This window comes from Taeniopygia guttata, chromosome 1, assembly GCF_048771995.1.
Source record: "Taeniopygia guttata chromosome 1, bTaeGut7.mat, whole genome shotgun sequence".
NCBI lineage: Eukaryota > Metazoa > Chordata > Aves > Passeriformes > Estrildidae > Taeniopygia > Taeniopygia guttata.
In genome coordinates, this window is record NC_133024.1 from 82884734 (window position 1) to 82900163 (window position 15430).

Genomic DNA, 15430 nt, shown 5'->3' on the forward strand with positions numbered 1-15430 from the left:
GAGGCTGGGCTACAGGCCACATGTTAGTCCACTGTGGCTGTGTTGTGTTAGGTGAATGAAACTTGCAGCAAATTAATGTTGTAACCCTTTATAAAATATTTTTTTTGCTTCCCATAGTGTGGTAAAACATGGAGTGTGTCTTTTTAAAATAGTGTATTTCAGCCATTTGCAGATTTATCTGGCAGTTATTTGCTGGAGAGGTATTTAGGCTGGGCTTTATCCTTAGATTCTGTTTTCTTCCTGCTGAACCTGAGGGATACTGTCCACTGAAGAGGATGCCATTCACTTTTTAAGGCAAAATAGTATTTTGCAGTGTTCTAAAAAAATTGGCAACAAAGGTAAGCAGTAGAAGTTGATGCTGACCTAGAGTTAAAGCAGTTTCTTGAGTGAAAAAGTATCTTGTTTATAGCTATGTAATGCAGGGGAATAATGGACAGCTCTTCCTCAATCTATTCTTATAACCTCTCTGATACAGCTTTGCTGGGTGCTTAAAGTGCTTTTAAAATGCATTCTGCCAAACTCACAGCATTTGCAACCCTCAGTAACACCACTTGCTTTGTTTTCCTAATGTTTCTGTAGGGTTGGGGTTGACCCAGATCAGGATCCTCCACCTACTAATGACAGCTTTCAAGTCTTACAAGGAGTAAGTAATTACATAACTTCTATAATAGGCTGATCTTATTTTATAACTAAGACAATAGAAAACAGCAGAAGTTGTATGTATGGATAAAACCTTTCTGTCCTAGCTGGCAAGTCAATAGGGGATTTTGCTTTGTAATATTCAAGTAATGCCCACTGAAAAACATTCAGTGATTTTGGGTGTAATGCTGTCATGGTCACATTTTTGTGGTCACGTAAGGCATCACAAACCTTCACAAATCTACTAATACACTGTATAACAATGCAATTTCCTCTTCCCCCACCTACCCAACATGCTTGCTCTTGGCATGCTACTGCATAAATAGTTCTTCTCAGTTCAGATGTAATACTCTTGGCTCGTCTTCCTTAACTGATACCAAATTTTGGCCCTTGGACTTGCTTAGAATCCAAGATTAAGTTTGCTAATCTGATCTCGACTCTTGTGTACCAAACCACACGCCAGCTGGATCCTGCCTGCACTACCTATCACCTGGGTGAAGCAGAAGGAGCACGGGCAAGCTGCCATTTGTATTCAGCCAACTGCTGCTGTGAATCTTTAGTGAAGCTTTCCATGCATCAGTAACAACCCAAGAGTTGACTTTTTTCCCCTGAAATATGCTATTGACAAACAAGATCATTGGAAGAATGTTGTTCAAGCAGAATTTTTTTTTTTGCTCATCTATAAACTTGAGTTGATTAAGAGGAGGAGTGAAAGGTCTGGAAAAAAACCAAAACAACTCAAAAATTCCTCAGGCTTAACTGGGAATTTACTCTGTCCAGACCTTGGTTTGCACTCTTCCAGAGTTCTGCTTGACACTGATAGTTCAGCAGCATAGCTGGTTGCTTATGAAGGAACCTACTTGAAGAAGACAACTTTGGATCTAGAGGATGCTTAGGGAACAAGTGTTGTATGATGATGCCAGTGTTCAGGCTGGTCAGAGATAGAATAATGTATTTAGGATTAGCTTTTTTCATAGTGGTTTCTCCTGCCTTAGGGTGGGTTTGTGTTTTTTTGGTTTCTTTTTGTTTGGTAGGTTTTTTGTTGTTGGTAGTGTTTATTTTTTTGTTGTTGTTGATTTTTTGGATTTTTTTGGGGGGGGGTTGTTTGTTTGGTGTATTTTTGGTTGGTTGTGGGGTTTTTTTTGCTTTTCTTCCAATCCTTTCTTTTTCTTTTCGTGGTACATGTTGTACAGGTAAGAGACACTTGCTCAGGAACCACATCTTTCATTTCAGAAACTACACTTGGCATCTCTATGTTCTTTGTAAAAGCCTGTGTCCAGCACACAAAATAGATGCTGAAATGGTGGAGTTGGCTGCAAGTAAGGGTGAACTTTGTTTTGTAACTATCTGGAAGTAACCAGAAGTCCAGACCTCAAAAGAGCTTTTACAGCCACAATTACTGCATATATTCTTATATATGAAGCAGTATCATGGAAAGATGGCTTTGTCCAGTTCAGACTAAGATTGTCCTCAGTAATTGAGGAATTGCTGTAATGGGAACAGAGCATGGGTATTCTGTTCTCATTCAGTGTCTGCTATGGAAATATCATGTTTGCTTTTTCCCATGTAAACATAAAAAACTTACCCATTTGTGTCCCTCTTTAGCTGTGCATTGCATTGCTAATGTAGTCCATTAGTCAGCTCCCTTTGGATTCATCTTTCTTTCACCAAGCCAACATTAGCAGTATGTCACAGTTAAAGAAAATATATCATTTGGGAAGGGGAGGGAGTGAAAATTTATTTGGTTTAACTCTTGGTGGATAATGAATTTTTTGCAGGTCAGACATATGCAATGTAATCCTGTCTTGCCCTTTTCCAGTAGTTTGGAAGATTCATACAAGGCATTCATTTGTTTTCCTGTGTTTAATTTTGGCCTCTGGCCATAAACACCCCTCCCCCCCAAATCTGAACAGCAAACAACAAAACAAAAACACAAAGCAAAGCACTCAAACCCTAAACTGTAACAAAAGTTAAAACAAATGCAGCTGCAGACCAGCTGGTGTGATCATTTGCAGCACAGCTAGGTAAGAGATTACATTTAACACTGTTAGCCCTTTGAAGGTTGATCCATCATTTCGGAGATTTGCATGACCTCCCGCAATTGTGATCTTTATATGGATTCTCTGTTAAGCACATTTCTTTTGAATGTGATGTATTTCATCAGATTTCTGAGAATTTATCAGATATGGTAATTTCACTTGTTCTTCCAAGGAAGCAATATGCTTAAGAAAAAACCATCAAACGTAGACCTAGACCTAGAGTTAAGGAAGCCAACTAAGCAATGAATAGGTATCAGTCTTGGAATATCAATGAGGCTTATTTATCAGTTTGGAAGTTATTTCTATATCTGTTACTAGACTAACAGCAAGAAAAGATTTTAGGCTCCAGGGAACTTGGTGGTAGTGGAGTTGTTAAGGTAACTTGAGTGCAATGAAGAAAGCCTGGCTCTCTGCAGTTCTTTCTGGTCTTTCTAGGGAAGGTAAACTCAGTATTAGCAAGTCTCTAAACAGATTTCTTCTGTATTTCAAGTACAGTATTGAAGTAATTTGGCTTTTTTTTCTTTTTTTGACAAGACATTATATTACGAATTATTAGAGTATATTGTTCTGTGTTTTTCTGCCTGAAATAATTGAATATGGTTTTTATCTTACTTTTAGGATGGCCAAGATTCTGCACAAAGGAACAGGACAAAGCAGGAAAGCGCTTGGCTCTTCAGGCTGTGGTATAGCTTTGATCATAAGTATCCTTTTGAAAACACAGCCTAGTTACAAGGCATGAAATGTTCACTTTTTCCCTTTCCATGTACCCATATGTAGCCTTAAGAACTTGATCTTTCTTCTGTTTGACTCTCTCAAGTATTTGACAGGCTCAAGGCACAGAACTGAAGCTGAACTCACTGGCTCAGCAGACTTTTCCTTTCCCTAATGTAGGGTGTGTGACACTTGCTGGAGGACAGAAGCCAGTCAGAGATGAAGTACCTTCCTAAAGAATAAGACAGACAATTAACTATTTCAGGACCTCTAATTTGTTCTATTAATCTGTGCTTCTTTTCAATGATGCTAATAGCACAAACTAGTTTTCCCGTTCATTGTACATATCTAAGCCTCAACTCATTTCTCTAGAGCCATCTGCTTTTGTGATGAAGTCCCAAAATCTGTGGTTGATTCCTAAAGAGGAAGTTCTGGAACTAAAAATCTACATGAGATCCAGCTGATCTCCTTAAGTATATCCAGAAGGTACTATGGGTGTTAAAGCAGAGCGTCTCTGAGTGTATATAGTACTGAACAACCTTTCTGAAGCTATTATTATACTATTTAGATAACCTTGTTTAAGATTCTGAGTAACTTTTGTGTAGCTGTCCTGTATTTCATGCTTGTGGGTTTGGGGGTTTTTTTAATCTACTTAACTTAATAGTATGTTATTAATTATGACACATTGAGTATGTCACAGCTGCTCCTCCTCAACAGCTTAGAGTCACTTAGCAGAAAATGGCAAAGATAATCTTGTGGCCATGGCAAGTCACTTACACCTAAAAACCCAAAATTTCAATACTGAATTCCTAGTAATTTCTGGGGCAGCTAAATATACACACTGACCAGAGACAGGGCCCTAATGTTCTTGTAGCTCACATGTGAGTTTTTTCACTGGGGTCTTGGCCTTTGATTGGTGAGAGATTGCTGGGCTGGTTGTAGCACAGTAGCTTCCTTCCATGCCTTGTGCATGAGGCTTTCACACCCAGGCAAACCTAGCTAGTATGTTAAAAATGTTTGGATCCTAATAGCACTTGCATTTTTGGGATAAATCTGTTTGTGACCAATGCTTTCAGATGCAGTAGTACTGACCCAAAGCACAGAAGGGAGCGTATGTGCTATTTTAAATACTCATAAATGTTCATAATTCCAAGTTAACTCTTCTAGTGACTGACCTCAAAGTGCCTCAAGGTCAATTTTTATTATTAAAAAAAAAAAAAATAGGGAGACTTCCGTGTTAAAAGCATGAAAGGATCTGGCTGTGGCTGACTGCTTCTTTTTTGTCTTTTTAAGAAGGAAGCAGAGCTGTCCTCTTCCCTTGCCTTTACAAAAGGGATGTGCCCAATGAAAGGAGTAGTTGGCAATGCTGACTTCCCTCAGCTGACGCTTGCAGAGAACATCCCTCCCTAGCAGCTGCAGCAAAGGCGGGGGGAGTGCCTGGGGGAAATGACAGCCTAACTACCTGTTTCACAGAAACTTAAAGGATCTTGACAGTGCATTTTTTTTTTTTTTCCCAGTGATGACTAACAATATTTAGGAAAAGTTTCTGTGAAGTTTGTGCCAAGGAAACTGACACTGAGAGGCAGAACTGTCTTACTGTATGTAGCGATAAAAGTCTGCTCCTTCTGTTGGAAGAAGGCATTCAGATAAGCATTGGCTGGGTGGGCTCAAACTGTACAGATGGGATGATCTTTAGAATTGCCACCTCTATATCCATGTCTATGTTTTTTTTGGTTGTTTTTTTTTTGCTGGTGCATTCACTTGATTTCTGGTTAGAAAGGCAGATTCTCTCAAAATTCACTCTTTGCAAGAGAGCTTAACTTGAAAAATATGTAAGCAAGTGACGGAAAAGTGTGCTCCAGAGCTCACTATTGCCTGCGGAGCTCTGTACGCATGGATGAGTGGGAACTTCATTCCTGTGGAATACAGAGTTCACTTAATGTTGTGGGCTGTTCCCTGGGCTCACCCACAACTGTCAAACAGGGAGAAAACTGCAAGTTTGATGAAGTAGCAGATAGGTCTTCAACTGGGCTTGTTTTTTCACGGCTGAGTTGCTGCCTGTCTGGCACAGGGCAGCGTGGAGCCTGGGTTAGTGCAAGGGCGAAGAGCTTGTTTCTTTCCAGGAATGGGTGTAACCACACTCTTAGTGAAGGAGGAAAGGAGGAAACATAACTCCTCTGGAGTAAACAGCTGTGCCAGGCTCTGCTAAAGGGAAGGGATAGCTCTGCTAAAACAGCCCCTTTGCCCTAAGAATCTTAATGGTTGGGAGGGAAACTGTTATATTAACAAATGGACTTTATTATCGCTGTGCTTAGAGGCCTAAGAAATTAACTAGAATACCTGCAACTTATATATTTGAATTTAAAATAAAATTGATTTATTAATGCACTAGTCAAGATCAATATGCTGCTTTTTAACAGAGACGTATATTTTGAATCTTGGGTATTTTTTTTCAGGCATATGATCAGTGTGGAGTACTCATGTGAAAAGTGTGGATTTACCAGGGCACAGACCTGTAAAATAGGACTAAAGACACTTTCCCACACCCATGTCCCCTCAGTGTCATTCCTCACTGCTTTCCTTTGACACTGTGGTACATGGTTCATACAGTTTTCCCTTTGCCTTTCTGGCACCGTGTGGTAAATATATGTGCACTGGAGAAATGTCTGTGAGTATTACCAGGGTAGTATCTCTGGCTGCACCTCTGTGGCTCAGTAACCAGCAGATAAGTGGCTATATTGCTTTGAGGACATTTAATGGACAGAATTTCTGTATTTCCCTGTATTAAGCCACACCTAGGACATTTGCTGCCCATAGCTTGCAACCTTGACACCATGCTCCCATCTTCAGAGCAGAAACACCCTTGGATATTTCAACACTAAAACACCTTTGCTTTCTCCTTTTTACTTGAGAGCATGGAAGCTGGAAACATTGCAACTGCTTGAAATTTGTAAGAAGAAAGTTAGCTAGTAGTCCTTGCAGAAGATTAGTGAGTGAAGAACCTGCCTTGAAACAATAAGGGGAAAATGTTGGGAGGGTGCTTTATGTGCAAGTATTGCATGTCATAGAACTACATTTATGTACAATTGTCTTTTTATTTTCAATAGTGGTTTTTGAGCACTGGTGTGTTTTCCTTAACTACTGAAGTTATTTAAAGCCAATTCTCACTCACAGTGGCCCTCCATTGACCACAACGCTGCCCAGCTGGTGTGGCCTGATAGCCCGCTGTCTGACAAGTCCCCAGGTTTATGATGTAAGTAGAACAATTCAATACCTCTTAGTTTTTCTTTTTACTTAAACTTCAGCAAATTGGTGTTTTTTCTTTTTAGGTAATGTCCTGGTTTCAGCTGGTCTGATAGACATACTGCAAGAAAGTCCTGGTTTTCCTAGGCAGAAAATATTTAAGACTGTCTCCCCTGAGGCAAAAGCTTCTGTTGTTTGAGATCAGGAATTATCTTATTGTTCAAATACTACTTTAGAAAAATAACATTTAAGGATATGGGGAAATTACAGGCCTAATCAATAACCCAATTCAGTGAATCACTTCAAAATTTTCAGTACTTTCTCAAGGCTTTTGGACAGGATTCTTTGCCTGTTACTGCTAAACTTTGAGCTCTCCTTGGAGATGTCATTGACACATTTACCCAGCTGGAAAAAAAAAACCTGGTAGCTCTTCCCTGCATTGTTTCCACTGCAAAATTTGAGATCAGGTTTCAGAAACCATTAATCAATTGCTTATCTCAGTCTAGCAGATCACCATACCGTCTTTACAGACGTGTCTTGCAATAATTTCTGCTCTATTCTCATATTAGTCTTGTAGGACCCTGATACTTGTCATTCTTACTGTACAGTGTTTCTAATATCTACAGCTTTTCATAAACTGCTTGTAAATAGAACCATAGTACCATGTGGGACATCTCAAATTTGCAGGTTCTCTGGGATATTAATATCACGATGCTCAAGCAGTCTTGGACAAGTTGTCTATTAATCCTTTCCTAGAGAGTTATGAATTCTACTTGCAGCATTGCAATCTTTCTCTAAATTTCTTTCTGCGTATCATTAGCATCTTACTTATACCTGATAGAAAAATTTCAAAGAACTTTGAGGTACCTGTTGCCCATTTGGAACTATAGTAATACAAGACATTGGCCTAGTTCCCATCTTTGCAATGGCATTGAAGGTCTTAACCATGTTGAGATTGGAAGGCATCCATCAGACCAATTAGCCCACTTGTGCACTACCCATAGTCTGTCTTTGTATGATCTTATCAGAGTAGTTGTCCAGTAACTGAGGATCTAACCAGAATGAATATGCAAGCTTTGACTCTCATTTGCTCTTATAGTTGGCTCTTTTTCTTCTTTTTTTCTTTTTTTCCCCTCATTACTCAGCATTGTTGGCTACCACCAGATATGGAAACTTATTATTCAATGGATTGGCTCAGTGGTACACACAGGACATTAACTTCATTAAAAAGGCTTGTTAGGTTGTATACTTTATTAAGGTGTATAATATGGAACTTTCCTATTGTATTCCCCTTCCTGTTCCTTTTCAGTGCAGTGCTGCATTTGTCATAGGAAAGAATATGATTTTGAAGTTTTATTTCTAGCTTCTTTTCAATATTTCTGAGCCTTGCAGTTGCTTTGTGTCTTTTTGTTTCTTTACATGGCTGACTTTGCTACAGCACTTGGCAATGACATCTCATTACTGGTTTATAAGTTACGGAATCTTTCGCCTTTCTGTTAAATGCAGGTGAAGCAACAGAGACAGCCATGTCTTTATGGGGACAGAAACTGCTTGGAATAGTGCTTTTCTGATGTATTTCCAGGAAAAATAAATGGTACACCTGTGAGAATTAAAGACTGAAGATTGTCAGTTAAACAAGAAAAAAAAAAGTCTGTAAATACTTAATAAAGTATACCATAGCTGTGAAATATGTTTTCCAAACAAGTGTTAAATCTTGGATCTCATTCCAGGTGCATGTCTGAGTTATGATATCTATGTAGAGAAGAAAGCAATAAGTATGTGGCTATGCTGACTGTATATTTGTAGATCATTTTTAGCTTTTGTTGTTTTAGTTTTTTTTTTCTTCTCTGACTTTATCACAACCTTACTTAGAATTCACTCTCACTTCCACAAGTGGGAGTAGGTATTTTTAATTAAATGCCAAAGGGGGGTTCAGAAGTCTGAAAGTCAAATAATCCTCCAATGCAGCCCACCCACAACTTATACCTCAGCATGAGATCGTGTCCTCTAAGCCTCAATTTGCATGGAGTATGTGTAGGGCTCTGAGTCAGCCCACAGGGGTGAGATACAGTGGATTATTTCCAGAGATGATGTTACTGTTCCTTGTTGACATTCTCCCACTGCTTTAAGGCTGTGCCACTAGGCTGTTTCCCACCCAGACAGACAAGTTGGAATTTAAAGCATGAAAAGTTGCTGCTGTTAGCAGTTAAATTTTGAAAGTTACAATTTTAATCACTGTTTTTCTCTTCTGGTGTTATCTTCGGCGCCTGACCAGTTGGCAGGGCTTTCCAGCTTATCCCAAACTGATGTAGATCACCTATTTTGCTTTTCCTCTTGAAATGTCCTTTGAAATTTTTAGTAATTTTCTGTTCTATCAGTCATTTATTCCAGTTGAAAGAAGCCCTCCTGGGGATACTTTTTTGTTGTTGTTTGTTTCAGGGCTCTTCCACACTTTAAAAAATATATATTTATTGCACATATACAGTATGACAACTTGGTATGAGACTAGAAGGAATTGAAGTCATTTATAAATATGCAAGCCCAGTGAATAAACTTGATTTGCAATCTTTGGAGGAGAGAACTCTCAAAATGGGTAAGAAAACTGTTCAGCCAGGCTTCCCCCTCCTTAGTGGTTGTAGCTTCATAGCAAAAATTACTTAGTTTCCTTGGTGAATTTAAATTCAGCTGAGAAAGAGAGAAACTAAATGAAGCATCAGGTTTAAATTGGAATATATTTCGCATGCATGGTGCTCAATGCTTTCGTTTTGGAGCCACAAGATAAGTAACTTCTAATGCAAGTTCTGTTATCTGTGGTGCCTGTGTTGTGCTCAGCAACAGCATTTGTGGTGACTGCCACCACTTTGCACATGCATCGTACTTTGCTTGTACTTTTTTTTAACATTGTCTTAGGAGGCAATAAAGACTGGCTTTGTAAGCAGTAACTCCTTTTAAATAAGCTTTTATAACAAAAACCATCTCCAGTATGTATTCTTAGGAGCAGGAACAGCTTTCACCACAGAGAGAAGTAGAGAAGTACTGTAGAGAAGTCCCTCAAGGTTATGGTCAGCACATCAAAGCAGAATTCAGGCTTTTGCAGAGTTTTGGATTCAGTCTTTAGCCATTGTAGTGTGTCAGGTTCAGTAGTGTCGTTCAGGCCTGTGTTTTCTGAGTGAATTGAAGCTTTTCCTACAGAACTGTAGAGGATTACAGAGGCCTGTTTGGGGTTATTCTTGGGAGTATTTCAAGTCTCTGTGGATCTATTTGGATATGTTTCCTGTCTTTCTTGAATGAATTGTTTGTGCTGCATGAAGCAAGATAGGTTTATTTACCCATCCTCTTTGTTTGCAAACATAGTAAAACTGTATAGTACATGAGATTTTTCGTGGGTGTTCTCTGGGGAAATATAGGAAATAAAATACATGCTGCTTGCAGTTTCAGAACAGAGACAAATAAGTGGACCTTGGCTTCTACAAGGCAGTTTTTGTTCACTACCTTGAGAGAAAGCTCAGTGTTTTCTCTGGAACTGATCATGTTTAGGCACATGTAAGTGCAGCCTGGGACAAAACAAGTAAGACTGAGTCAGTACTTGCCATATATTACAAAGCCTTTGACCCTCTCTTTCAGTATCATGCTTCCAAGGGCTCCTCAGCTTTTGGGGAAGCTCAGGTGTAGTGTGTTCTTACAGTTTCTTATCTGATAGGTGGCTGCAAGGGTTCACTGTTCAATAGCATTGTGGAGACAGGAGGTGCTTTGGGAGCTTGCTGCAGCCACTTCACACGTGGCCCCGGTACAGCCATACCTTCTGGTGCTCTGTTAACTCTGCCTTTCCCTCCCTGGTGCTTCTCCAAGGGCAAAAACCATGAAGGGGAATGTGTGACAGACCTTAGCAGCTTCTTCAACTTTTTAAAACATAATCAGTCAACAGTCACAAACTTCCTGCTTCTTGCTCATTTTTCTGATTTTCATCCTTATTTGAATGCCTCTTCTTCAAAACAATATATATACAGATCACAGATTTTCTTAAACTGATTATTTTGTGACTCTTTTAATCATTTTCGTCTTGTACGTCAGACTTCCTTTTTCTTTTGCAACTAAAAGATTTCAAAAGCTGTTTCTGTCAATTATAGCTGAATCCCTTAATTTCTCCCCCTTTTTTTTCCTATTTAAGATGGTGCCAGTTGGTCAGTGTTTTCTTTGTGATCAAAAAAGCAAGCGTCCTAACCCATATTTGCTCTTTGAGAACAGTGCTCTCTATCAGACTAACCCTGTCACAAAAAAGCAATGATAAATTTGGATGCCATAAAGGTTCTAAGAAATTAGCATTCCTTCAAAGTAGAGCTTGTCTTGCACACAGCACCGAAGCGCACCATTTCTTTCGTTGATTTTGGCAAACTCCTGACACCTCTTCTAGTCCTCGTTAGTTATATATTCTGGATCATCTAGAGGCTTTTGCAGCTTCATTTTGTCTGATTATCTTTCTGACATAATGACAGGAAGCTTTCCCAGGAAGTTTTATTTAGCCAGGAGCTGCATTTTTCATCATGGACAGGTTAATCAGCATTTTCAATCTCCAGTGCCCTGAACTCCTGTTCTGCAGTAGAGGCAGAGATTTCTGTTCACGTTGAGCACAGACATCCCATCTCACATGGCCTGTGCCCCCCTTCCTTTGCCGCAGTGCAAGAAAATAATGTATTTTGAGAACGTAGCCCGATCCGTGTCCAGCCTACCGAGGGAACAGCAATACACATTTTAGCTCCTGCTAAGCCGTACAGAGCCATTCATGTGGGGAAATAATTGCTTTCAGTTGCAAAAAAGCAAGCTTATAGCAGTAATTAGAATTTTCTTCAGATATGAAGAAAGCCCATTTGCTGACCAATTCAGCTATTTTGCCCTTTACCACGTTAAACAGGAGTGGAACACGGTACAATTGTTGTTGTATTATGTTGTGATAGAGAAATGAAGTGCTTTATTATGCTTTGGCAATTTCTATTCCCTGACTAAATATTTCATCCCATCTCTGCCAAAATAAATTCACAGGGTTTTGTGAGCCACTTTCTTAAATGATTTTGAGAAGAAAACACATCAGAACTAGTTACAAAACTATGAAACAAGCATTTTGTTGTATCCATCCTTTATGGCTCAGAAGCATTCTGAAGAACTAGGTCAAGTAATTCTTTATTTAGTAATAGGCAAAAGTAAGGAGATAGTTTGAAAAAAATATTGTTAGTTCTTGATGTGTAACAAAAAAGTGTTGCGGAATCCTTGAATATTGAGATTTTGGACTTTCTGAGTTCTTATTGACTTGCATGAAAAGTTTACTTATGAATTTGACTAATTAGCAACAGATGCAACTCTGTGTGTAAGTGGCTCAACTATGCTTGATCCTCGTGTACTGCCCTCTAAATTGTCATGCAAAACCCAATATGTACCACTCATCTCTTGTACTTCTGGTGTCCTTCCAGTGCTACTAAATCCTGGGTCACCTGTTCCATAACCTAGTTCTTGGCTTCAGCTCCCTCTCATCTCTCCCCAGTAGCAGTAGTTATACAGGGAACAGTAAGCTGATTTACAAACACTGGGTTCAAGGCTATTTTTAACATTTCTTAAGGTGGAACCTTATCTCTTCTGTATTGACTTGTAGGTTAATTCTTCTGTTATGTTCTGAGCAAAGAAAGGTGCTGTGCACTGTATAGAGATTTTTCTTTTTTCTTTTTTTTTTTTTTTTCAGAATCAGGAACAGCTCCGAGAAGAGGATTCTGATTTTATTCTGAATGATGGTGACCTTACTGTGACATATGGTGATACAACAATAACCGCAAATGGTTCTTCTGGCCCCCATACAGCTACCACTAACCTTGACAGCAGGAGAACAAAAAGTAGTTCAGAGGAAGCACTGGAACGTGATTTAGGAGCAGCAGATCATGAAGTTACAAGCAGGGGTACCCGGCTAGTATTTCCTCTGGAATACAATGCATGATTACTGACTCAGTAAAAATAATTCTTGCTCTGTGAATGGATCAAGGAAGACTGCAGGCCGCTGTGTCACTTGAGGTGGGGGTGTTTATTTAAACAAGTTAACACACATAAGTGGTTTTACTGGGGTCTGAAGATGTCACCTATTTTTTACTGAAGATGCTGACAGTGGGGTTTTCCATATGTCTGAAAACAGACAAATGAGAAAACTGGTTATTCTCCTCTTTCCAACTGCTTATCAAATCCAAGTATAACTAGCATGCTGCAATTGTCTTGTTCAGCTGCAGCAGCTCTCTCTGAAGAGAGATACTTGAAAATGTTGTCATAGAACCAAGCTTGTCTTGGCTTAGCTTGAGAATGTGAAAGGACAAGTACAAATTTGACAATTATTAAGAGACAAAAAAGATTGTGTGCGTATCTGAATGTGAAGAGATCCATGGTTAACTTCTCTCGTGAGGCTGAGGAAACTCAAGTGAAATGGGACAGTAAACATTAGGGTTACAGATGTGTGAATGAAAGACTGGGTAATCTGTTACTGCAAAATGTACTTAATCTATTTCAGGGAAAAAAATGGAAAATAAGATTTCTTTGCTGGCCGGCTGTTTAAATAGGAAGGCAATGAAAGCTACTTGTCCCTTTAGCTTTGGGCAACTTGACTATTACTCTTAGCCTAACTTCTAGTGCCTCAAAAGAAAACATCCAGCTTCCTGTGGTTTAAGATGTACCTGAAGCCAACGTGAGCCTGGAGCCAGGCTCTCTCGGGTAGCAGTCATGAAGTAAAATTTTCTTCCATATGAAGATAGTTGGAAACTTTTGCTGGGGAAAACTGCAGATAGGAGGAGGAGAGAAATACAGAGAGAGAGAGAGAGGCAGTATTGGACTTGCATGGAACCAGGAGGTTTCATATTTCTCAGAAGAATTCATGGACTCTGCTTACAGTTCTTGTGTGTGATAAACAGCAAACATCTAATTAAAACAGACAAACAAATACTACTGTTTTTACCATTTGTGACTATCCTAAAAGAAGCTGTTTACCCTTATTCTCTTTTGCAGAGTAGATGTGAAACTTCAGTGGGGCATTGCACAACAGCATATAAGCTACAGAAGTGATAAACTGTAGTATCATCTTAAATGTGAAAAGGGAAAAATCTCTGACTAGTATTTAGCCCACTTACATGTAGGCTAGCTTTAACTTATTGCTAAATGCTTTTTAATTTCCAGATGAGGAGATAATCATTGTCTTTGCCAATAGCTGAAAATGTATGCTTTGAAGAGCCTTTCAGCTATTTAAAGCATGCTAAAATGTGATTTCATTCTCATGTCTCAAAAGATTTATTTTTTTAAAGAGTTTGTGGCCCACTAACGTGATGTAATATCAGTTTGTCCAAAAAGTGTGTTTTTCTTGCTGTCATTTCAGTTGTTCCTCTCATAAAATTGTGTGTGAGTAAATACCCACTCTGTTTTTCCTTAACTATTAAACTTATTGGGCTAACCTCAGTACGTGAACTTCCTGCTGCAGAAGAACTTTGCAGTTGTGTTGTCTAGTCTGCTTTCTTTCAAATGTGTTCTCTAATCAATGATCTACCTCCCTGTCTGTCTCTCCAAGGTAAATTTATAAAGGGTATTGATCTATAATGACTGTCTCACATTATTAAGAAAAAACACAAGGAAACCAGGAGTGTTTTTGTGGAAGAATTGTAAGACCAATATAGAATTGCAGAATATTCCCAGTTGGAAGGGACACACAAGGACTATCAAGTCCAACTCCTGGCCCTGCATAGCACCATCCCTAAGGGTCACACCTGGTGCCTGAGAGCGTTGTCCAAATGCTTCTTGAACTCTGTCAGGCTGGTGCTGTGACCACTGCCCTGGGGAGCTGTTCCAGTGCCCAGCCACCCTCTGGTGTTCTGATATAAAAAGGTTATTTTTCTAATATCCAACCTAAAAGTCCCCTGACACAACTTCAGGCCATTCCCTGGGCTCTGTCACTGCTCACCAGAGAGAAGAGACCAGAGCCCCTCCTTTTCCCCTCATGAGGAAGTTGTAGACTGCAATGAGGGAGCTTTGCTCTTAAATGGTGCAGAGTAACAAACCCTGATGCAGATCACTGAGCAAAACAACTCCTTTTCAGGCCTGCATGTGTTTTGCAAAAAAAGGCCAATTCCCTTCACTTCCCTGGGAGCACAGGCAGTTCATCAGTTAAAGTGAAGAGCCATGAGCAGATCCTGTGACCGCCAAGAGCAGTGCTACAAACAGGGGCCCAACACTGGAATTTCCAGGGTACTTTCCGTGAGAGGTGCTCCAAGTGCTGCTGACGCCGGCTCCAGGAGCAGCTCTGATCCTCGGTCTCCAGTTATCAGAAAGGAGGAGCACTGTGACAAGTGTGTTTACACTCTCTGCTACATGTCTACTATGCAATGTAAACTGGCTTTTCTGATAAGCCTGAACAAGGGTGACGTATCACATACTTGGTACTTGACCAAGTCTAGCCCTATTCCAAGGATGCATGTTTTCTGACCTAAGAAAAGATGAAAAAAATGTATTTACTTTTACAATGAAGGAATTGCCTTTGGGGAAAGGACTAAAGGAATTTTAACTGAAGGAGACAAAATAATTCTTTTTTTTGCTGAACTGCCGAAGAGCTGATTTGATGCTAGTAAATAGCAAAGGTTAAAAAGACATCTATTATTAATGAAATAATGGCTGCTATGTTTTACCCCTGGGGGGGGGAGGGAAAGCTCTCACAGTAGGAATTCTAGCAACCTTAACAGATATTGTGAGCTGCTCATGCTACTTAGGAGGCCAGATTCTGTGATTTTCATCTT

The 15430-nt window shown here is 39.5% G+C and overlaps 1 protein-coding gene across 2 annotated transcripts in view; it reads left to right on the forward strand.

The window, feature by feature from the left end:
- SLC9A7 (solute carrier family 9 member A7) overlaps positions 1-14111 on the forward strand; it is a 67590-nt gene extending 53479 nt beyond the window's left edge. For both annotated transcript variants that reach the window (XM_002194914.7, XM_012569633.5), the window contains 4 exons: positions 580-643; positions 3297-3379; positions 6537-6642; positions 12361-14111. In XM_002194914.7, the coding sequence (XP_002194950.6) occupies positions 580-643; positions 3297-3379; positions 6537-6642; positions 12361-12609 (502 nt within the window). In that variant the 3' untranslated portion in view covers positions 12610-14111. The remainder of the gene's footprint in view (positions 1-579; positions 644-3296; positions 3380-6536; positions 6643-12360) is intronic.
- The last annotated feature ends 1319 nt before the right edge of the window (positions 14112-15430 follow it).